The sequence below is a fragment of the Sesamum indicum genome, linkage group LG11, assembly GCF_000512975.1.
Source record: "Sesamum indicum cultivar Zhongzhi No. 13 linkage group LG11, S_indicum_v1.0, whole genome shotgun sequence".
NCBI lineage: Eukaryota > Viridiplantae > Streptophyta > Magnoliopsida > Lamiales > Pedaliaceae > Sesamum > Sesamum indicum.
The window spans coordinates 13439063-13461760 of record NC_026155.1 but is presented as its reverse complement, the minus strand read 5'-3'; the positions used below and the strand labels follow the sequence as shown (position 1 = coordinate 13461760).

Sequence of the window (22698 nt, the reverse complement as noted above, 5' to 3'; positions counted from 1 at the left end):
CATGGCACCATTCCACTAGTGCCATGCGGCGTCTGTACATTGCGGGAGGAGTATAAATATCCCTGATGAGGGGGTTTTTTGTCACTAGACAAGTATGCCCCTCATACCGGTTAAGGAATAGGCATTAATCAGGGATATCTTATGGAAGGATCTCAAGATCCCGCCAAATGCTCTTGTGGAGGGATTTTCGATGGCTATAATATCAATCAGCTATGATTTGGGACATAACTTAAGCTCGACGCCTGAACATTAGCATTTACCAAATGCATCTTACGTGGGCATATAAAAGCTACAAACGGAATTCATGAGGAGGTAATGTTACTTTGCTTTCTAGATACATATCTCTCAGTCAAAATATTCTTGGCCTAAGAACTGACTTAAGCATCGGAGGGCCTACGTCGGGAACATACCCGACTGGCTTAACCGTTCCTTGTGTTCTCAGGGGTCGCTGATTGAGGGATCAGGTCGGATAGCGGGTCGAGGTATCGACCATCAATTGAATTCGATAAGAAATCCCTTGGCAAGTTCAATCCCTTATTTAGGAAGATTTAAAGTATCTAATTTCATTATTTATTATCTTTTAACTAACTTTTAGATTTATAAATCACGTGATCTAATTATCAGAATGCTTACGTTTGGATCAAACCCGACTTATGTGCGTCTTGTATAGATCTCCAACATATTTCCTTGGAGTTCCCTAGATCAGATACAATCGTGCAACCTCCAAGAGGTACAAGTAGCTAGTGACCTAGCGTATCAACACCCAATAAATATATGTATATTGCTGTTTATACTCCTCAAACACCCATACCATACCGCAACACCCATCGGGTTTTACCCATAGAAACATCAAGTCCTTTTAGAGCTACAGCGTGAATATACACTTCAACGGCTGGGCCCTTAAGCAGAATTCAATAGAACTGGACCCAAACCATATATAGATATATATATTGAGGCCCATGAGCAGCGCCCCAATTTCAGTAACTTCCAAGAAAAATAAAAAAGATTTTAAACGGCCCTTTCTTTTAGAGTCCAAATTCCACTTGAGTTGTGGTCAGTTAGCGTTTACATATCGACAATCCTTTCTGATCTCGCCTTCATCCCCAGTTAACGGATTGTTTTCAGACAAAGTGAGAAGAGCCCTCGAGAAATGGTCATGGAAGTATCCGTTGTCGGCAGCCATCTTCTCCACAAATGGATATGTACTAGGATCAGAAACCAGCTGTTGATCAACCAACAGTAGTCCCTTGTGGCTCAGAATGTTCTTGTAGTACATGTTGTCTAGCACCATCGGCGTTTCACGGTCGTTTCTTGCGTATTCGACTGCGTTTGGGTCGGGATACGGTGATGGGCACCGGCCCTTGAGGTACCCGGCATAGTCAGGGTCCAACGTTGGATCAACAGTCGGGTAGAGCCTGTGGACTATGTTGATGCAGTGAACTCGTCCCACCGAGTGTGCACCTGATCGATCATTCATATGATAACTGTAATTTATTACAACTTGGGATTGTCTGAACTTGAACTATATATATATATATATATGTAATAAAGAGGAAAGTACCTAACAGGGCAACTGTTCCTTCGGTATCAATACCAATTGATTGGAATGTCGAGAGAACTGATGAGATGGTGTCGTTGTGGTTGGGGATGGAGCTGTCAACTAATGCTGCATGACTTTCCTTGCTGTCCCTCCGACCGGTCTTCATTTCGATGTAAGGACCTCCCAACTGTTACATAAATAAATGTGATCAGTTAGATAATTTGTGTTGTCTGAATTGGACATATATAGTTGACAACTTTTTTACATTAAAAGGAAAGAAGTATATATAATATTACCAGGACAGCACCATCTCTTGCTGATAGAGAAACAATATCAGCACAAGAAACGGTCATGGGGCATTCCTTCTCAAGGGCATCTTTGATTGTGTTTATGTACTTGAAATTCCGCATCCCGAAACTCCTCGACGACGTCTTCTCCGATTCAACGCCGTTCACCGTTTCCAACAACAGTGATGCATCGCATGACTATATATATATATACATTTATTAATTTATTCGACCCAAAAAACGGAATGAATACAACAATTGTAAGACACAAATGATTGAATTTTTAAGGTTGATATTAATTAATGGATGAACACCTTAACAATGCAGTCATGGAAGAGATTTCTGATCCAGGAGACAGCCGTGTTGCCATGCTTTTGGTATAACTTGGTGACTTGTTCCTTGATTATCGCTTCTGCTCTGGGGCAACTCTCCGAGTAGTAGTTCAACTGGAGATCGCTTTTACCTTCAACATAAGTCAAAAACATAACATGTGACTCTGAGAAAAAAAAAAGCATCATGGTATGTTGCAAGATGATCGGTACCGTACTAAACATTTCATCTGGGCTGGTACTAACCAAGTCTAAAATCATGAATCTTGTGAAGCATAAAAGAAATATGCGATAATTGTATATTATGAAGTCGAGCCCACACTTTTACTCTGTGTGTATGGTATAAAGTAGGAAAAAAGGGAATAGATGCAGTACGTACCAGGATGAAATTGCAAGAGCAACTGTAATAACAGAAAGATTATGAACTTGAAAGTGGCCATCTATGTTTAAATTGTAAATGAGAACTGGTACAGGGCAGAATGAAGTGATTGTGTCTTGTTTATATAGAGGGAGTGGGAGTCTGGGGGCTTGTGGTGGGCAAGCCACTCAGATTTAGAGGCTCTTCCACTTAGTCACAAATTTCCAACCTTTCGGCTATTTTACCACCACGCGCGCTTGGAATTGGATGCCCCACTACAAGTAGTATTACTGCACAATTTTATTTTACTCAAAATTAAGTCTGATCGGATCAAATTAATTGTATTACACTTGTTATATAATTAATTAATTTTTTTTAAATTATACACCAATTACACGATAAATATATTATATTTGTTATATAATTAAATAGTCAAACCTAATTTGGATCAGAATTTTCCAACCTACTATATTAACTCCTCATTTTTGGGTAGTTTAAATGAATATTATTTCTGCAATTCGATATGTTGGAAAGTAGTTTCTTGAATTTGGATAGGCTCATCTTAATTCTCCTACCCAAACTATGTTGAAAAGGATTCTTTTTCTTTTAGACCTATGTTGAATATGACTCTTTTCAATTAATTCTTTTTGTCTAAATTCAAATTAGGCCACATCCAAATTAATAGCCATCTAACAAGCATAGTCATTTTTGTCAAATTATGTGTGACAAATCTGATGTGTAATTTTATTAGATATGAATGAATTGATTTAAATTAAATGCTCATATTTGTATATTTTTCATTTTAAGGATTAAAAAATACGAGTGAACTAATTGTAATCTTAATTAACATTTAAGATAAATTATATTAATATATCTTGAGGTCAAATCTAACTAATTATAAAAACACTCTCTATCTTTATAAAATATTTATAATTTTAAAAATTATAAAAAATATTTATGTAATTAAATCTAATTTTATAAAGTGCCAAAGTAATTTACTAAGTAGAACTCAACATTTAAGTATATTCTAGACAAGCAATGTACGGAAAGTGAGCAGCCTCCGCCGGCCGCCACCGCCGCCCAAGTGGGCACTATGACTGCATCTATCACATAGGGTAGACTACAATTACTGTTTCTTCTGCCAAAAGATACAAATTCGACCACTGATTTTTAAGAAATAAATTATATAATTTAATGTATTTTCCGACTCAATTTATATTTTATTATATAAATATTATTTATTTTAATTTTATATAAACTTTATAGTTTTATTTTGAAAAGACGTCTCGCTTGAAAGATGAAATTTTGTAAATTATAAATCATTCAAACTCTTTATTTACAACTGGTATGATACGCCTACATACATTAATAATAAAATGATCAAAAATGTTATATAATTAAAAAAAAAAAAAGAAATAATGGCCCCATAACTAGACACGACTCATTAATTATAAGGTGTTTGAGTTAGACTTTTGAACTTTTTCTAAAATATTTTGCAGTGTCTAATAATATTTTTTTTAAAAAATAATGTGTCTAAAAATTATGCTTGTAAGCTCCAAAAAAAAATTAAAATAACGAGAATGCTACCTTAATTTTCTCTAATTTTGAAATTTTTCTTTATTTTTTTTCTGGTATTTATGGATTAATTAAATAAAAGATATCTTATAAACTTTTATAAATTTTCTTTTCAAGGATAAATTAAGAACTTGTTCATTTAATATTTTGTAGCCAACAACAACATTTTTGTAAGCAATTTGAATGTTTGACCTTATGAATTATTGATCTTGACAGATAAGACATAAATATAATTATTCTATTAATGTTCAGACACTGTACACAATTTTTTTTTTTTTTTAAGAAAAAGGAAATATTTGTGCACCACAAATAATATAAAAAAATAAAAACAATAATATGGAAGTAATCATAGCAATTGTTGATCATTATCCATAGACAAATTATTTAATTGATCGATAAGCAAATTGGATTTTAAGATGGTTTTTTTTATTAATGAGTAATATTTGAAAATTTAGAGTTGAATTTGTTAAGAGGGGTTTAATCCTTTTATTCCCATCGCGGACAAAATTAATGTTCATGTCTGATATGGGACGAGGAGAGTTGTTTCCAAAACAACGAAATATTATTATTACTAATTTATATTATATATTAAGGCCCTGTTTGGTTCGGGTAATTAAGTATGATAAAATTATTTATTATGACCAATCACATATTTAGTTAATATTAGTAAAGTCCGGTATTAATATTGATATTATGAATCAAGTCTATTTAACTCATTTGCCTAATTTACCCTTGGGCTCTCTCCTCTTTCTCTCCTCATCTCCACTCTCTCCCCTCTTTTTCTCATTTTCTCTTTCTTTTCCCAGGACTTAACGGGCGCTTATTCCTCTCCCCTTTTCTCCCATCTTTCTTCGATCAAAATCCAACGAATTTTGTATTTCCTCGGAGAGAATTTTTGTTGTCTGTGAACAATTGAAATAACGAGAAAGATAGTGTTATTAACATATGCTTATTTCTCCCCTTTTCTCCCACTTTTCTCCGATGAAAATTCGATGAATAAAATAATAATTTAATAATAAAATGTAGTAAAAAAATATCACTTCTTTCTTTTTTGGACATTTAAAAAAAATTAGATTTTTATCGTTAATTACTTAATTGAATACATATTTTCAACTTCAGCTTTATATAAATATAGACCCAAAAAAAAAAAGAGGAAATATGCCACAAATTTTATAGTTTTCTTCATTTAATCATACGTTATAATCATTTCAATCAAACACCAGATTATATTATCAAATGAGATATCCCACATGCAATACCTCAAACCAAACATCATATAATGTAAGATAGGATTAATAATCATTCAATTTTCCATCCTATTTAATCCTATCATACGAACCAAACGATCTTTAAGAGAGAACATTCTTTGGTTTCTTCCTTATTTAATATGCTACTTTTTTTTTACCCATTAATTTTCACTTCCCCCCCCCCCCCCCCATATTTCTCATACAAAAAAAATATTTTTTTAAATCTCTTTCGCCTATTCCAAATATTCTCTTTCATAATCATTTTTTTTATATAATCATTTTCATACTACCATTTGCCTACAACAAAAAAACTTAATAAATAATATTTAATTATTCTAAATTTTTTGTGCTCATACATAAAACGTGCCACGTACCACTAATAACAATCTATTTATACTAATATAAAAATAAAAGTCCTTCCACATTCATGAACAACAGTTAATGACACCGCCGCATCAATTTTTTGAAAAATAAAAAATACCCTTCATGATAAAATAATTAATTTATTCAACTTTTCAAAATTTTTATTAATTGACAAATTATTTTTCTTTTTTTTCTTTCTTTTATTTATTAACGTAATGTACTTATATATTTCTCTTATTTATAATATATTTTAAAATATAAAATATTTTTTATTATATACACATAAAAACAACGTAACACAACCACTAATAATAAATAAAAAAATAATATATTGGTAACCCGTGAGCAGAAGAATAATGATAATGAGGAACAGATAGCAACAGATTCGGTGATTAGTTGGTTCAACGTGTATTTTTTTGGAGTAAACCGCAAGCTATATATATATCCTCTCTTCATCACGTCTGATTTTTTTTTTTTTTTTTGAATAATTACATTTATACTTTTTGACTTATGATTTGTTTAAATTTTTAATAATTACAAAAATATTATTTATGACAATAAAAAAATAAAAATAATTTGTATAATAATATAGATATTCTGGGTTGTATATATTTTTTCAAAAAATATAGATGGTTTGTGTTAATGGTCTTGACGTTTTCAGTAGTTGTAATGTAATTATCTAAAATATAGTAATGATTTTGTATAAACGGACCATTGTTCCTTATCTTTTTGCTCTTATATATCAGTACAATGAACTAGTAAATTATAATTATGGGTTCGAGTTTCATCGAATGTGTGGATATTTGTCTTACTTTACGTGAGTTATTATAATTTATTATTATTTTTAGTTATATTTTATGATTTTTAATCACATTAATATGTTAATTAAATCGATATATTATTAAAAAAACAAACAGTGTCAAATTAAACATCTAATGCCGACAGTATTGCTAGTTGGCCTTATCTATAGTTGTATTGTATAATGTATTAGTTAGAGCAGCGTGCAAGAAAATTATTTTGTTTAGTCAACTTATTTGTTTCTTAATCATTGATCCTTTGGATTTTTCTTTCTTTTTTCATTCATCTGTTGAAATTATTAGCTCACTCGTCATCTACTCTTTTTTTTTTTAAAGATAAATTACAACGAATTGTCTTAAATTTTAGCATATTTATGAACATCCCTCGTTGTTTGAAAATAACTACTACCCTCTTATTTTAATGTTCGTCCAACAACTAGCTCAATTTGTTAGTTATCTTAATCCGTTTTTGTAGTAAATTGATCAAAATACCCTTGTAAACTATAAATTATAATTTTATTTGTTTTTAAAAATTTTATGCATTTTTTTAATGGATTAAGCGGATAATTTTTTTTTTAATTTTAAATTTTTTCCAAACACCTTATCTAATTTGTTTACAATTTTTCAATTTTTTTTAAAAGAAAGAAAAGAATATACTACGGGTATCAAGGAAGTATTTCTAATTTTTCAAACAGTAAGGGTATTTGTGATTATATTGTATCTCATAAAAGCTTATAATAATTTACTCTTTTTTCAGACGGAAAATTTTTAGTTTAAATCAGATTTTGACCGAATTTAAATTAATTATATGATGAATGGATTAAATTTATTATGTGATTAATGTATAATTTTAAAAAATAATAATGAATTAATAAAATCCAATAATGTGATCATATTTAGTATCATCAGAATTGATTTTGTGAGAATTTTGGGTGCTTCTTACGGCAGAGCTACACAATTTTGGGCTCTTGAATAATGAATTTGTGGATCCAGCCCATATTTATGTGATAAAGCTATTGGAAAGCCCAGTCCTCAGCCCACTTCTATTTGGGCCTTGAACCCATAAAAGTTTATGAAATTTCTGAATTAGATTAAAAGAGTTTTCCTTAATTTTAATTATTTCCAACAAAAATCGAATTCCTAACTACGTGTGGTGTGGTAAAAATACGAAAAAAATTATAATTTTTAGGTTGTCGTAAATTCTTGATTTCTTCTATAGAAAATAAAGAATTGCCACGTGGAAAACACGGACTCGGTATTTTTTTATATAATTTAATTATAATAGGATCACCTCCATATGAATATTACATGATATAAGATTAAAAATTATATGCACGTTTATGAATTTCAGATCACATATATAATGTGCTACACACATCTAATAATGGCGAAGATTTTTATTCTCGTCTCATGTTATATTTTTTAGTTTATTTAATATTTAATATAAGCGTACTTTATATACAAAAGATTTTATTGAATAAAATAAATGACGTAATATTTATACATATAAAATAAAATTTAAAACATAGAAATTAATTCAAAACGGGAAATCATCATTTTGGTAATTTATGATATGTATTTTAGCCATTCAAATACAGTTATATTTTTATTAACAAAATCAGGTGAGTGATGATGAAGAAAGTTGATATAAAAAGTTTTGAATTTTGGTTGCAACTTCTCTTGATTGGAAAAGACATTTTTAGGAAACAATAACTCTGTATTTGTGTATATTATTATTGCGATGTATGCACACAACCACTCTATTTAACAACAAAAATCAACCATTCATGTTTTTCCAGTCTCCCAAGTTGTCGGTTGAATGTAAGAATACGTCTTCACATTTCAGAAAAATGAGTGGTTCCGTTCCGTCCCATCCCATCTTCTCAATTCCTCAAAACTGCAAGTAATCTCAAGATTCTTGCTGAACGGCTGATGCTACAGTTCGAGCCCAAGACTTCAAATGTTTCTTCATATCTGCAGTTGTAGAAACTCTCGTTGGTATCCTTAAATTCAGTAATGGAGAATCGGGTCTTTTAATGAGCCACGCTTCCGACAAATACGGCCTCATTACACCCTTTTCCTCGTCATCTTCAAGGTCATCTGTGTTTCCGCTAAATTCAGAACTGTAATCTTGCTTGTTTTTATCTGCATCAAGCCTTTGCAATCCGGGGATTAAGCGCTTCATGCGCTTGCTCAGGTTTTCTTTCCTGAAGATGAAGCCCAAATCCATGAAACCCTTTACTTCTTCGAGTTCAAGCTCCAGTAAGCTCTTGCAGCTCGTGGTTTTCCGCAATTTTCCTTGGGAATAAGTCGAGTAGCCCAGGTTTCTGGATTGTTTTTGAGCTGATTTTGGTGAGGATGAGAGAAACCTGGTTTTGATGGGAGCAAGATTGAACCTGGTTTTTCTTTCCTCATCATGAGTAGTTTCACTGTCTTGGCTGCTCGTCTCATCCTTAAATATGGTAATCATTCAACAGAAAAGAAAACGCACACCAGCTGTTTGTGAGTTTCATCAGTCACACCCCTATGTGTGTGTGTGTGTGAATGGGTGGGAGGGTGAAGAGATGCAAATTATAGCTATACGTACTCTACTCACCTGTAGACTACTGATGATCACAGAAGTTAGTGGTGAAATTTCTTGCTCTGATATAACTGACATATGGGAGCTGTTTTTTGATGATTTCTGTGGAGATTCTGAGGTGGGTTGAGGTGTTTTAGGATTTTCAGGAAGTGGGCATAAAGAGGGTTCTTGGAAAAGAATGATTTGGTGAAACCAGAGGCGATCCATGGCCCCTATCAGGCATATCACACACTTCTCTGCTGCCATGAACACCATTTTCCTCTTCTGTTTTCTTCTTTATTTGTGGGTGCTGGTTGCTTGTAGCATATAAAGATTCAATAATGAAGCTGAAGGATGACGATGATGGGTTGTGGTGGTAGTGAAAAAGGAATCAATAAATGAGAGGAAAGGAATACTGAGAATAAATGTGGGGGGTCCCTTGAAAATGGCAGTTGTGGTCTTGAGTTATGGAACCTTCAAAATCATTCACATGCGCTCCATTTTTTCAGCTGATGAAGACAAAATTCATTAGTCTTCACAGATAATTGTGGAGTTGTCTTCTTGTCTAATTCTGTACTACACATTCACCAGACAGGTTCTGTGATTCATACTTCTGATGTTTTGCCCTCAGAGTAACATTTGATCAGCACTTTCCCTATACACTTATGTCAGTTATATCAGATTAATTCACATGAATTTACGTCCAAATTAATAATCCCCAAAAATACAACATTTTAATACCCTTCTTTGCCTGTAAATATTTACAAGAAATCCTTATTCTCTGAGCAGCTCAGGAACTTATGAATTTCTGCATTCTCTCAGCTTGGTTCTGCTTGTTCCTCCATGATTTCACTTATGCTCGACACATGATTTTCTTCAACAGGCGATGAAGTAGAAGCGTTGTGTGGATCAAATTTACTGTAACTATTGTTGGCCCCCCTGTGAGTTGCCGTAACAGTAGGAGGATGCTGGATGAGTCCACGTTCTCGGTTCTTTCTCCTGTCCCTCACCTCAGAATGCCATTGCTTCAAAACTTGTGCTATTTGTTCCTTCAGTATTTCGCCTTTGAATTCTGAACCCATCTGTCGCCAAAACCTTGCACAAAATAAGCCATATTTTCTTGCTCCAGACGTAGTTTTTGAGAATTCAAATGTTTGAATACTTAACCTGTGTCACAAGTGCATAAAGGGGAAGAGTAATGTAACTGCAAAGAACCTGGACTGCCACCCTGTGAAAATGCACGAAGAAGACAGGTTTGAGTGTGAAAATTGTAAAATCTTCAGAAATGGAATGAACTACTAAGAACAGTTTCTCAGTACTTACGCCATCACTGTTCTGGTGATTATAATCACCGTGTGCTCGTGGTAACAAGAATCGAGCCCAAACTGTATCTACACAGGGAGAAGCAGAGTTTTTCAAAGAGCTTTCTTGATAAAAATTGCGAGGCAAAGGGTTAGGAAATACTCACAGCGACCCAAATGAAAAAAGCCAGCTCAAAAGCATTCTAGAGCCACCATTGAGAAACACGTTGTTAGAATTCATTCTAAGTCAGAAGCCACTGTATGCTTAGTTCAATATAGCAGTGTCGAGACGACATACCACAAAAAGTGTCAAATGCAAGAGATGTAATACGAATCTTGGCCGCCTAAACCAGAAGAGATCATCGTTGAGTTGCACCAGTGGGGCTCCTATAACGACGTTGTTCTGATTTTTGAGTTGAAGGGCCATCTTTGCAACAATCACTTCCAGTTTAGTTCCAAGTACTAGAACTATCTAGAGATGCAAATATTGGAAAACATATCAGTCTCTGTCTGGAGAAGGTAGAAGTATTAGTTTACTTGCAGTTAGTACTCACCAACAGTGGAACATATGATATCCAAAGATATGAATGCCAACCTGATTATTTGAGAAGTTTAAGGTCATTCTGTCAAGATTGAAGGGCAAGGGATGCTGAACAAAGATAACAATGGGGTCTGGAATTTACCGTGAACATCGACAAGCATGAAGATAACAACGAGAAACCACATAAAAGGGCTGCAGATTTAAGTGATGGAAGATTAGAGACGGCAAAGCTTCATGGATTCATGGCTCGATGAAAATATTATTTCAGATGCATGCTCTTGAGCAGATAAGAACTAAAGCTCCAATCATGTTATTTGATCACACAACCACAAGGGTAGGAACAGAAAATTCTGAAACCTGATGCTGACAACAACTTTGAAATCTTCGTCCAGGGAACGCTCTATGTACTTCTGGAAATTGAAGTTGTTCAGCCTGGCAGAGAAATGAGCCTGCAAAATCACAAAAAATAAGACTTTCTTGCTCCCGATGCGTATTCTTTTCAGTTTTGTGATTAGAAATGTAGAAAGTAGGAAGCGGAATTGGGATATGATCGTGACCATGATAAAGCCATGTCTGAGGGTGAAGTAATCAACTTTTGCCACGGAATTGAAGAATTGCCTGAAAAAACATTTCTGCTCCAGCTTATAGTTAGCATTTAGTAGTGGACAATCTGATACTATTTAATGTTGTTGAAGGAGCATGTTTCAGGACACTGGATGCCCTTCAGGAGAAGTTTTCCTGTCATGCTAATGATGCAAGAGCTTTGAACTATTATCAGCAGAAATACTTACTATCCACAGTTGACTTGCTGTCTCTGTGCAAGTATTGTGGCGTCTTGCAAACGTCGTCTGTCTTGTGAATCTAAATCTATTTGGATCTGTATCAGATAAGATCAAATTTTATGCACTTACACGGAAAACACAACTCAATATCAAGATCAAAATAGTTTAAACCGCGATATTCTTTCCTATGCAACAACCAAAAAGTCCCGGAGACTCAGTGATTTCATTGACTTGACACTTTCTCTACAACAAAAGGTCAATGATTTTTGCCTTAACTGAAATGCAGGCTAGTTACTGATGAAAAACGACACATTGTGCCCAAAGTCAATCTCTTAACCACTTGATTGCTTCATTAGAGCTCTAGAGCACCCTAATTTCAATTCATCAAGACGAGAAACAACAGTAAACTCACAACAGAAGCTGGTTGAACAATTCAAAACGGCAGGAAATTAACATATACCATTTGCAATCTGGTAGTCTGTTGATTGAGTTTCTTTCTCCCAAGCTTTCCAACTCCTCATCTGCAGGATCGATGATTAAATTCACTGATTAGAATGATCTGTTATTGGTATGCTAATCATGAAATTTCTCGGAGAGTATTTGAAGAAATCAGGAGCCAAGAAACTCATAATTTTATACTTTGGCCCTTCCTAATGCCATGGTGAGGACGCTGTACACAATCTGTGTAACTGCTAGCACAAAAATGAAAATTTGCAGCTGCTGCATCGCTTTCTCCGTTACTAATGAAACTTTTCCCTGAAAATCTCAGATGAACTTATCAGCACATTAACTCTCCTTTCCTAACTAGGCCAAAATCCACATACAACACACAGTAGCATGTGAACGAGAGTTGATGAAAAGAAATCTTGATTACACTCAGTTGCATTTCCTGGTTATACCCAAAAACACATGCTAGCAATCTTGAAATTAGACATACTTTTGAGCTGCAAGAATCAGCGGCATCAGTGTTCTTGGCTGTCCCAGAAACTCCACCGCTGCTGCCATCACCAGCGTCTTCGTCAGCCAATCTTCGACTATACAACTTGTGTAAGTTTATACTATCACTGAAATTTGTATAATCAGCCATTATCAAATCTGCAGACGCTCGATTAAACGAGTGCATGAAGACCGCTAAGGACTCAGTCCCTGCTGTAACGAACTCTCTGCGACACGGGAGCATCGTATTCGCCACCTTAGAGGGTACACAAATCTTTGAGATGGTATCTTGAGTTACTGCTAGCAGAAGAGACGTGAACCCCAGAAGCATAAGCTCTGCCTCCCACAGAATACAAAGTCAAGAACCAAAAAACTAACAAACAGGTGACACTTGAATCTTCAATAATTACATAAAGAGAACTTGTTGACCTACCTGATTTAAGCCTCCCCACGGCATCATACAAAGCAGTTTTTCCATGTCTCCTAAGCCACTGCAGTAAAATACAAGTAGCCTGATTTCAGTAACTGGTAGAAATCATAGTGTAATCTGTAAATGCATGCATAGACATGTAACATTTGTCTGAGTAGAAAACTGAGCTCACGTTGGTGAGGAGATGGATGGAATGCTCAAGTATAACGGAAACGAAGACGATGAAGAAGCATACGGTGGCAAGCGCCCAAGTTGGGGTGTGTTCTAGAGAGGTGGAGGCTGAGTCTCCGGCCGCCATGAACTTAAAAACAAAAAGAAGAAAGAAAAAAGGAAAGAATTTTTCCTAGATTATTAATATTAATACTTAGGCACTGAAGAGTACATATATGTATATGTTTGTGTATGAGTTATGACTGATCTGCTTCTTCCCTGTTGAATACAGTGAATGAGACTGCATTGTTTAGAATATTAAGGAGCGATGCGCTCAGCATCTAGATTCTGACACGCATTTTAAAACTTCCTGGATTCACACTAGCTACCTTTGTCCCATGTAAAATAATAACAACGTAAGAAGAAAAAATCTTGCTTTCAGTTTTTCTCTAAAATGAAACAAAATGCAAGGCATAATTAAGAGCATGAAAGGGATGGCAGAGACCATGTCTACATGCTAGTTGGATTTGTGTGTGTGTGTGTGTGTGTTATTTGTTGTGATTGCTTCAGCAAATAAATAACGTGGGACAAGTCAAGTCAATTGGTCGTTCTTCTCATTTAATGTTTGGTAGAAAAACTAAAAAATTAATGTTAGAATATAGACTTGATATGGCAAATTATACAATTAATTGTTAGAGTATATTTTTCTTCATAATTAAATTGTGTTTTCTATTATTAAATGACATAATTAACTCTAACAAATAGAGCCCAGAAACAGTAGAAGCAGTTAAATGGAGGAATCCGAACTCCCAAATCTGTTGAGGTATAATAAGTGTATCATCTAACTAATATGTATATAAGCTCTCTAAAAAAGATGAAGGTGTGGACTTATTAATGAATTTGGGGAAAGGAAACCCTCAAGCATCTTTGGGGTTCATGAGAACTTTTGTATTTGCCAATGCTATTCATCTGATTGGTTTGTTCAGTTGTATGTTTTTCTAAGACTGTGACTCTGGAGTTTTCTGTAAACTGAAATTTGATCAATTGTTAGTAATACAATAGTTAACTCTTTCATGAATAGGGCATTTGGTCTAGTGGTATGATTCTCGCTTAGGGTGCGAGAGGTCCCGAGTTCAATTCTCGGAATGCCCCTACTAAGCTCTCTTTGATTCTTTTGGATCTCAATTTGGGCCTCCTCCTTTTAGCTCAACATTTGTGGATCGGCCAACGCGGGTTAGCAAATGATCTTGTAAGCAAATCCCAAAACTGGGCTTTCAGATAGGAGGCCCTTTCTCTTTTAACTGGGGAGAATTCACAAGTATGTATGCATATTTCCGTTTCTTTGTTAGTTCACCCTGAGTGCTCAATTCACATAAACATATATTTTCCATTTATGATTCCAATCTTCTCCCCAAAAAATTAAGTAGCCTGATAGTTTAGACTTATAGAATGCATTTTAGCTTGCCTTCTTTGCTTGCGCTTGGCCCACCATGTTCTACAAGTTAAATCATTTTCCAGCTATAGCTTTACTCATTATATGATGTCTAATGAATATGTGTTCATCCAAATATGGCAATGGGTGCAGTCCTGCTCCCAGAGAAAACAGTAGGCTGCGGTAGAGTATGAACAGCGCGGAGTCGGAGTGTTTCCTGGGATCTGAAATATAATAGTCAAGTGAAGGCCATTGCAGTAGCTATAATTGGCAGGAATAGTGTGTTGCAACATGGCAAACATAGTGATTTCGCTAGTGATAGGAGCTGGTACAAATACTCTTGAGCTATTTCGTTTCTTCCATGGCATGCAAATGATAAATTTATCAGTAAAGGTTCTTTAGACCTGACCCTGCTCTTCATTATTTTTCCACCAGCCCCTGGGTCATAATAATTCTTATGTGTTAGAAAATCAAGCAGATGGAAATAAACATCGGGCTGACCATTTTCAGTGAAAGAATAGCTGAACTATTCGTGCATGTCACCAAATGCAAGGAAGCAGATGAAGGGAAACCATCCAGCATGCTCAATCACACCAATCAAGCAGGCCAAACGCTCCACCAGATGATGCATTTTGCTTGCTGCTAGAGGAGTGACGTTAAAGGTGCAGATGCTTCGGTAAGATTTGGCAATTATAGAAATGGGGCATAGCAAGAAGTTGATGATCTTTCATGGTACTACACTCAACACGGAAGTCGTGAACCGGTCACAGAAGCAATGGAGACACAAGAACATTCAAAGCATCTAAGCTCCAAGGTTGTCACTTTCATCATCAGATTAATGAAGCATATTTCTCAATTGCAAAATAAACTCACCAGTTTGCATACTTCCAAGGAAAGCAGTGGATAATCACTTTGCCATCTCAAATGTTTCAGTGGCTTAGTGGCTGTATCAACAGCACTATCATGTACAGAGAGCTATTGTTCAAACCAAGAGCTTTCGTGTACTACAGAATACAATAGAACAAGCCTTTGAAACCTTGATGACCAGAAGTGGCTCATACTGACTGCAGAAATTTCAGTGCATCTGACTTCCTATAAGTTCATAAGCAAAATGCCATCGCTTGATGATGGGAATGACTAAACTCCAACTGGCGTATAAACTCAACCTATTAACTGAGAAATTATAAGTCTCTGTGATACAAATAACAAGTTCCACAGGAGAGACAACCATCAATTCTACAGAGAATATAAGCAATAACTTTGTTTTAGATGATTGTATATATATGGCATAGTTATCGAATTATGCGAAAACCAACCAGATATTGCACACCAACATAAACCAGCTAAAACTATCAATTCAATACACCTAGTGAGCACCAGAAACCAAGTTAATTCCATAATATACCAAAACCTGTGATGAAAGACATTAAAGCACTCAGAAGAGTAGAACATGGATTTGATTCAAACAATAAAAGCATAAAGGACATTTGAAATTCTAATTCCATCAAGGATCCTTCAGCCATATTCAATAAAAAAAAAGACGCACATAAACGAACAAAGCCCGAAGTGCGCAAATGTCAGAATTTTATTCATCCAAGTAAAAGCCAATATGTCAAATTGCATTCACAAAAACCAAATCTCTTCCTAAGAGCAGTAAATGCAACCAACAGTACTCCCACTCCAACACAGGGTTATTTCTTCTTCGGACTCTTTGCAGTCTTACCCCGCGCATGAACTTCTTTCTTGTGCAGACGCCTCGGTCGTAGTTCTCCCAATTTATGCCCCACCATATTCTCCAAGATACGAAAAGGCACGTGCTTCTTCCCGTCGTAAACAGCAATCCGATGACCCACCATTTCTGGCACAATAGTCGAAGCCCTGGACCATGTCTTGATCAGCTCCTTGCGCGAATTCTGATTAAGCTGCTGGATTTTCTTCACCAAGTGATTGGCAACGAAAGGGATCCTCCAGCTGGTACCTCCGCCGCGGAGTCGGAGGACGAGGTGGAGTGTGGATTCCTTCTGAATATTGTAATCGGCTAGGGTTCTGCCATCCTCCAACTGTTTCCCAGCGAAAATCAGACGCTGCTGATCCGGTGGAATTCCTTCCTTGTCCTGGATCTTGGCCTTAACATTGTCGATGGTGTCTGAGGTTTCGACTTCGAGAGTAATTGTTTTGCCAGTTAGGGTTTTCACAAAGATTTGCATCTTCTTCGGCTAAGACAAAATATTCCTGTGAAGAAAAGAGGGGGTTTTAGTATTGGAAATAATTTCGTTTAGCACCCTCAACTTTACTAAATATTTACATTTCTCCCATATGTTATCTAATTAAGTGTTGCAAAGCTCTCATCTTTTTCCCCTCTTCTATCTATTTACATCTTCAATTCTTTCACCTTACACACTAAACCTTTAGTTTCATTTAAAATTATGTGTCCCACTAAAATGAATACTTACAATTGGAGGCAAAAGGAACAACAAAAATGAGTTACTAAAGTGATGATGTAAAAAATGTAGTTCTCAAAGAATAGGGTTTCCTCATTCCTTATCATCTCTTTCTCTCTTTACTTTCTTTTTTCTTTTGCCTTTATCCGTCCGATAAGAAGCTATTTATAGGTTTTGTGCTCGAATGATCTTATAAAATATTTTTGAGATGATCATTTTTTGATATTTTTTCAACATTAAAAAAGAAATATACATGTATCAAAAACTCATTTGTTGATTTTTTAAAAGTCGCCATTTGGTTTTTCCTCCCGATTTGGGAGCTCTTAACTTTCCATGGCCAAACCTTTTGAGGGGCCACTTCGAATGTTTTTTGGGAGGTCAACTCGTATTCTCTTTATGAAGCCACCTAATATTCTTTTATGTGAGGCCACCTTATATCCTTTTTCACGCGGAGACACCTCATATGCGTCATAACGATATTGTACTTTAAACATCTCACCACATTAAAATAAAGTCAAAATTAAAATGAGTGTATCTAAATATAAAATGCATCTTTCATTAATTTATTTGATATTACTCTTACTTAACCATCATGAATAGAAGAAAAAAGACTTTAAAGAAGAAATTACAATACAAGCACCCCTAATAACAGAAGGGACGGCACCAAATACGCACCATCATACTGCAAACCAAGATCCAGCTGCATTTTATCTAAAATCTAGTAAGAGTTGCATGGATCACACTCATCAGGCTCACAACTAGATGTTGAGGCCTTATTTTGTCTCAAGAGTCCTAGAAAACGCCTTAAGGCAGATGGCGATGACCCATCCACTTGATGCGTGTTCAACTTCCTTAAGATTAACCTACAAACCTCCATGGGCCAAAACCAGAGCAACCGCATAAGTGTGTGAGAGTGTAGAACATTGTACATTGACTGTTGTCCACGAACCATGTACAATGTGAGGGGCAGCACAAGCTACAAAAGGGACGTGAGCCAAGATGAATGCACATTGACTCTCATCCATGAGCAAGAATTGCCTTTCTTCTAGCGGAAAATTACAACGTAAATATTCATATTCCCTCAATAATAGAGCGGAAAATTTCCCTTCTCCTTAAACAGCAGCTTGCAAACAGTAAAACAGTTGCAAGAGACCCTAGCCAACATAAACCAGCAGGTGATATCGGTGAATTACTGATGCGATTTTGACTGCAACCCAACAAACAAGGGCTGCATGAAAACAAGCATAGTTCAAAGCTGATATTGTTCTAACTCGTAAAACTTAGGAGCACACAGCCACAGGAGCTCGATTAGCACATGAGCGGACATTCTGGAAGTTGCAAGTATTGAAATCAAAATTCGACTCAATGCTTAGAATACATTAATAACATCCAAAGAAAGTTGAGACAAGAAAGCAGATGGAGTCTCTCAATATTTTTCCCTGACACGTCAGTCCAGAAGTCTATGGACTACGCAGAGCAAGTCCAGATTGAACATACAATACTCTGGGAAGAACACTTCCCAAACAACTCAGATGTGGCACAAGAGAACATAATAAACACTTCCAAGTCACACAGCTCTTAGAATTAAGAAGGAAGATAGAGTCAAGACCCCAACTGCAGTTCAAAAACTCGGGGCAAGGAAGTAGATGAAAGGTTGGCTCATCATTGTCCCCATCTCATACAGGAGCATCGTTCTGAAAGTCTCTGAACTTCACAGTGAAGATTGAATATTTAATTACAAGGAAGATAGAGATAATAATCAATACATCACAGGATTTCCTTCTGATTTTGTGAACTTCTTAGTTGTCTAATTTACTAGCACTAAGGTCATAGACCATAAACAACTTTACATCAATCCTGTAATTCATCCAGGCGAACAATAGAGTCCCAACTCACTCACATGAATAATATAGAACAACCATGGAAACACAATTCAATATTATACACAGTACCAAGAGAATTTACTTATACAAATGACCGCAATAAGAAGGAACCATATACAGCAGGCAAAATCAAAATCCATTATTGCTTCAACATGATCGTAGTTTCATAAGTACAAAGTTTAAAGTACACAAGCTTATCACCATTTGAAATTCAACTCAAACTCCCATATAGGAGGTTAAACCATCCAACAAACATATTAATTCAGAAATAACCACCACGAAGGCGGAGAACAAGATGAAGAGTCGACTCCTTCTGAATGTTATAATCAGCGAGAGTTCTCCCATCCTCAAGCTGCTTACCAGCAAAGATCAGTCTCTGCTGGTCTGGTGGGATGCCTTCCTTATCCTGGATCTTTGCCTTGACATTATCAATGGTGTCCGAACTCTCCACTTCCAGGGTGATGGTTTTTCCTGTCAATGTCTTCACGAAAATCTGCATACCACCGCGCAGCCTCAGGACCAAATGCAAAGTCGACTCCTTCTGAATATTATAATCGGCCAGAGTCCTTCCATCTTCCAACTGCTTGCCAGCGAAAATCAGCCTCTGTTGATCTGGTGGAATTCCTTCTTTGTCCTGAATTTTTGCTTTTACATTGTCAATTGTATCAGAGCTCTCAACTTCCAGGGTAATAGTCTTGCCCGTCAGGGTTTTTACAAAAATCTGCATCCCACCGCGGAGTCGCAGCACCAAATGAAGAGTCGATTCCTTTTGAATATTGTAGTCGGCTAGAGTTCTACCATCCTCCAGTTGTTTTCCGGCGAAGATCAACCTTTGCTGATCGGGCGGTATCCCTTCCTTGTCCTGAATTTTAGCCTTGACGTTGTCTATGGTGTCTGAGCTCTCCACCTCGAGGGTGATTGTTTTGCCGGTCAGAGTTTTTACAAAGATCTGCATCCCGCCTCGCAGACGGAGGACGAGGTGGAGCGTGGACTCCTTCTGGATGTTGTAATCGGCCAAGGTTCTGCCGTCTTCGAGCTGCTTCCCGGCGAAGATGAGGCGCTGCTGATCCGGCGGAATTCCCTCCTTGTCTTGGATCTTAGCCTTGACGTTGTCTATGGTGTCTGAGCTCTCCACCTCCAGCGTGATCGTTTTTCCGGTCAGAGTTTTCACGAAGATCTGCATCCCACCTCGCAGACGTAGGACGAGGTGGAGCGTGGACTCCTTCTGGATGTTGTAATCGGCCAAGGTTCTGCCGTCTTCGAGCTGCTTCCCGGCGAAGATGAGGCGCTGCTGATCTGGCGGAATTCCCTCCTTGTCTTGGATCTTAGCCTTAACGTTATCTATCGTGTCGGAACTCTCAACCTCCAGCGTGATCGTTTTTCCCGTTAGGGTTTTCACAAAAATCTGCATCCCACCGCGAAGACGGAGGACGAGGTGAAGCGTGGATTCCTTCTGGATGTTGTAATCGGCAAGGGTTCTGCCGTCCTCGAGCTGCTTTCCGGCGAAGATGAGACGCTGCTGATCCGGAGGAATTCCTTCCTTATCCTGGATCTTCGCCTTGACGTTATCGATGGTATCGGAGCTCTCGACTTCGAGGGTAATGGTCTTGCCGGTTAAGGTTTTCACAAAGATCTGCATCTTCAATTCTAGGGTGAAAGGGTAAAAGAATTTGAGCTAAAGAGAAACTGATAGAGGGAATATTGGAATTAGATAAGAGATCGCTTTCTGCACGATGATTTGAATAGAAATGCAGGAGAGAGCTGTATTTATAGAGAGAAATGCGGACATAGGGCAGAGATGAAAATTAGAGTCAAAGAGGCGAATGGTAGTCTAGAACCTTCTAGGGTGGGTCGACAGGCTGCTTCGCGCTTCCTTCGCCGACTCTACAACAATGACTTTATTGGTTTAGGATTATTCTACTTTTGACCCCCACAATTCTATGGTCTATTTTTTTCCACCCTTAGATTTATAAGAGAGTATACTTGTCTTTTAATTTAAAGGGTAAGTTATATTTTTTTTTTTAAATTTGATATAATTATAATTATTTTTTAATTATTTAAAAAATTATAAATACTTTTTACAAACCAACTCTCTTATGATCTCTTGGCGATTCATCCATCTGGACATAAATTAGAGCCACTATTGATTCTCTAATATTATTTCATTTTTCATGTAAAGATTTTTTTCTTTACGAGTACGTGCACCCACTCCATCAAATACGAATACGCCCCCATTCAAATAGATTAAATGATTGGGTAGACATATTATTTTACTTTTCTAAAAAAATTTAAAAAATTAAAAAGTATATTTGAGAAAATATATATAAAAAAATTAAAGATGAGGAAAATAAATAATTTATAGAGAATATTAGTCCACAACAATATTTTAAACAATTCTAAAAAATTATAATTTATAGTCAAAAAGGGTATTTTTGTCGATTTCCAATAAAAATTGAATGAAAAGCTAATAAAATGAGTTTGTTGTTGAAAAAAATATTAAAATCAATAAAATATTTGTAATATTTCAAATAATAAAAAGATATATATAATTATATTCAACATCAGAAAAAATAACTGTAATTTATCTTAAATTAAAACTCTGTCAAATTGTCCTTGTCCTTTGGGGCCCATTTACTATAAAGGTAGGATATTGTTAAATATATAACTAAATGATGGATATAATTAAAATAGAACTAAAAATCCATCATTTACTTACTTGCTAGTATTGTGAAGAGTACTGTAATATCTTTATGTTAATACACCACTTGGACAAAATGTTCGATAAAATATACAATCTTTAAATGCGATAAGTTATCGACATTCATCTAACTATTAGAACGGGCTGCACAATTTTGTGTTGGGACTGTTTGTTTAATGGTAAATGGTGGATGAAGTGGACTTGGAATTGCGCATCCTATAAATGGGGCCTAAGTATGAAAATTTTATCTGAAAATACTCTTTGAAAAAATTGGAAATAATAATTAATTAGAATGAAAATATAAATAAGTGTTCAATTAATAAGAAAGTATTTAAATATCAAATTTATTTTCGTCACCAAATTTAAATTAAGTTACTAATTAATTCATAAATTAATTTTGGACTAATTTAAAATAAGAACGGATAAAGTATATGTCAATTAATTTAAATCAGGGGCGAAGACTGAAAAAATTAGATACTTTTTATCGAAGAATATAAGATTTGTTAAAACTCTCTTAATTAATTGACATACATAATTACGTATTCAGGTATTAGCCATATACCTAAGCATCTTCATGCAAGATAATCTAAAATAGTTTAGATAATGATGATGGGGTATGGAGTCAGAAAGACGAAGTAAAATGGACTGAAAGCAGCAAATAGAATACAAGTAGCGTAGCATTTTTGCTTTCAAAAGTCTCTCCAACAATATCCACTCTTCCTCCATTTTGAGGAATTTCTTGACATACATATGTACAGAAGGTTGAGATAAATTATAGAGCAACATAAACAAGTCATTTTTCCTTCATATTATCATCCACCGCGGATGCCTTGCAGATCGGACATAAATTCTTCATCGACAACCATTTCCGAATGCAGCCCACGTGAAAATCATGCCCACAGACTTTCAATGTCCCAACATCATCCATGTTTTTGTATTCCTCCTGTTATAGACAAACACAATTACGCCGTTTAGGACTCTTCTAGTGAGCAATGAGAAAACTCCCTATTATAAAGGGGAAACAAACCAATGACTAACTGACTATAGC

At 35.7% G+C, this 22698-nt stretch overlaps 4 protein-coding genes and 1 non-coding gene across 10 annotated transcripts in view; 1 reads left to right on the top strand and 4 right to left on the bottom strand.

Annotated features, from left to right (window-relative positions):
- On the bottom strand, positions 757–2693 carry LOC105174327 (peroxidase 21). Its single transcript, XM_011096388.2, has 5 exons — positions 2536–2693; positions 2142–2290; positions 1837–2025; positions 1562–1727; positions 757–1461 (listed from the first exon to the last, which is right to left on the bottom strand). Exons 1-5 carry the CDS (start codon positions 2594–2596, stop codon positions 1055–1057), a joined length of 972 nt encoding a protein of 323 aa, XP_011094690.1. The 5' UTR covers positions 2597–2693; the 3' UTR covers positions 757–1054.
- Positions 8844–13469, bottom strand: LOC105174363 (MLO-like protein 3). 2 transcript variants are annotated; one of them, XM_020697727.1, is made up of 15 exons: positions 13219–13467; positions 13050–13107; positions 12618–12952; positions 12320–12436; positions 12141–12201; positions 11690–11775; positions 11456–11530; positions 11256–11347; positions 11041–11090; positions 10912–10952; positions 10656–10829; positions 10525–10560; positions 10380–10447; positions 10224–10284; positions 8844–10138 (listed from the first exon to the last, which is right to left on the bottom strand). In XM_020697727.1, exons 1-15 carry the CDS (start codon positions 13342–13344, stop codon positions 9875–9877), a joined length of 1644 nt encoding a protein of 547 aa, XP_020553386.1. In that variant the 5' UTR covers positions 13345–13467; the 3' UTR covers positions 8844–9874. The 2 variants fall into 2 exon arrangements, with proteins under 2 accessions (XP_020553386.1, XP_011094743.1); XM_011096441.2 differs by having other exon boundaries at positions 11256–11530; positions 13219–13469.
- On the top strand, positions 14277–14348 carry TRNAP-AGG. The gene has a single exon. It is a non-coding gene; the product is annotated as a tRNA-Pro (tRNA).
- LOC105174326 (polyubiquitin-like) lies at positions 16069–20708 on the bottom strand. The gene is made up of 3 exons (XM_011096386.2): positions 19226–20708; positions 17871–17872; positions 16069–16835 (listed from the first exon to the last, which is right to left on the bottom strand). Exons 1-3 carry the CDS (start codon positions 20589–20591, stop codon positions 16320–16322), a joined length of 1884 nt encoding a protein of 627 aa, XP_011094688.1. The 5' UTR covers positions 20592–20708; the 3' UTR covers positions 16069–16319.
- Positions 22292–22698, bottom strand: part of LOC105174324 (uncharacterized RING finger protein C4G3.12c) — a 10439-nt gene continuing 10032 nt past the window's right edge. For all 5 annotated transcript variants that reach the window (XM_011096382.2, XM_011096383.2, XM_011096384.2 and 2 more), the window contains one exon: positions 22292–22593. In XM_011096382.2, the coding sequence (XP_011094684.1) occupies positions 22444–22593 (150 nt within the window). In that variant the 3' untranslated portion in view covers positions 22292–22443. The remainder of the gene's footprint in view (positions 22594–22698) is intronic.

What these genes read in the sequence shown, in the direction of transcription:
- LOC105174327 (XM_011096388.2), bottom strand. Translation starts at nt 2,596, where the DNA reads ATGGCCACTTTCAAGTTCATAATCTTTCTGTTATTACAGTTGCTCTTG. An exon ending in TCCATGACTGCATTGTTAAG is followed by an intron (nt 2,026 to 2,141) that starts GTGTTCATCCAT and finishes ATATATATATAG; the next exon opens with TCATGCGATGCATCACTGTT. An exon ending in AGGAACAGTTGCCCTGTTAG is followed by an intron (nt 1,462 to 1,561) that starts GTACTTTCCTCT and finishes ATGATCGATCAG; the next exon opens with GTGCACACTCGGTGGGACGA.
- LOC105174363 (XM_011096441.2), bottom strand. Translation starts at nt 13,344, where the DNA reads ATGGCGGCCGGAGACTCAGCCTCCACCTCTCTAGAACACACCCCAACT. An exon ending in ATCACCAGAACAGTGATGGC is followed by an intron (nt 10,285 to 10,379) that starts GTAAGTACTGAG and finishes GCATTTTCACAG; the next exon opens with GGTGGCAGTCCAGGTTCTTT. An exon ending in TTTATGCACTTGTGACACAG is followed by an intron (nt 10,139 to 10,223) that starts GTTAAGTATTCA and finishes TTTTGGCGACAG; the next exon opens with ATGGGTTCAGAATTCAAAGG.
- LOC105174326 (XM_011096386.2), bottom strand. Translation starts at nt 20,591, where the DNA reads ATGCAGATCTTTGTGAAAACCTTAACCGGCAAGACCATTACCCTCGAA.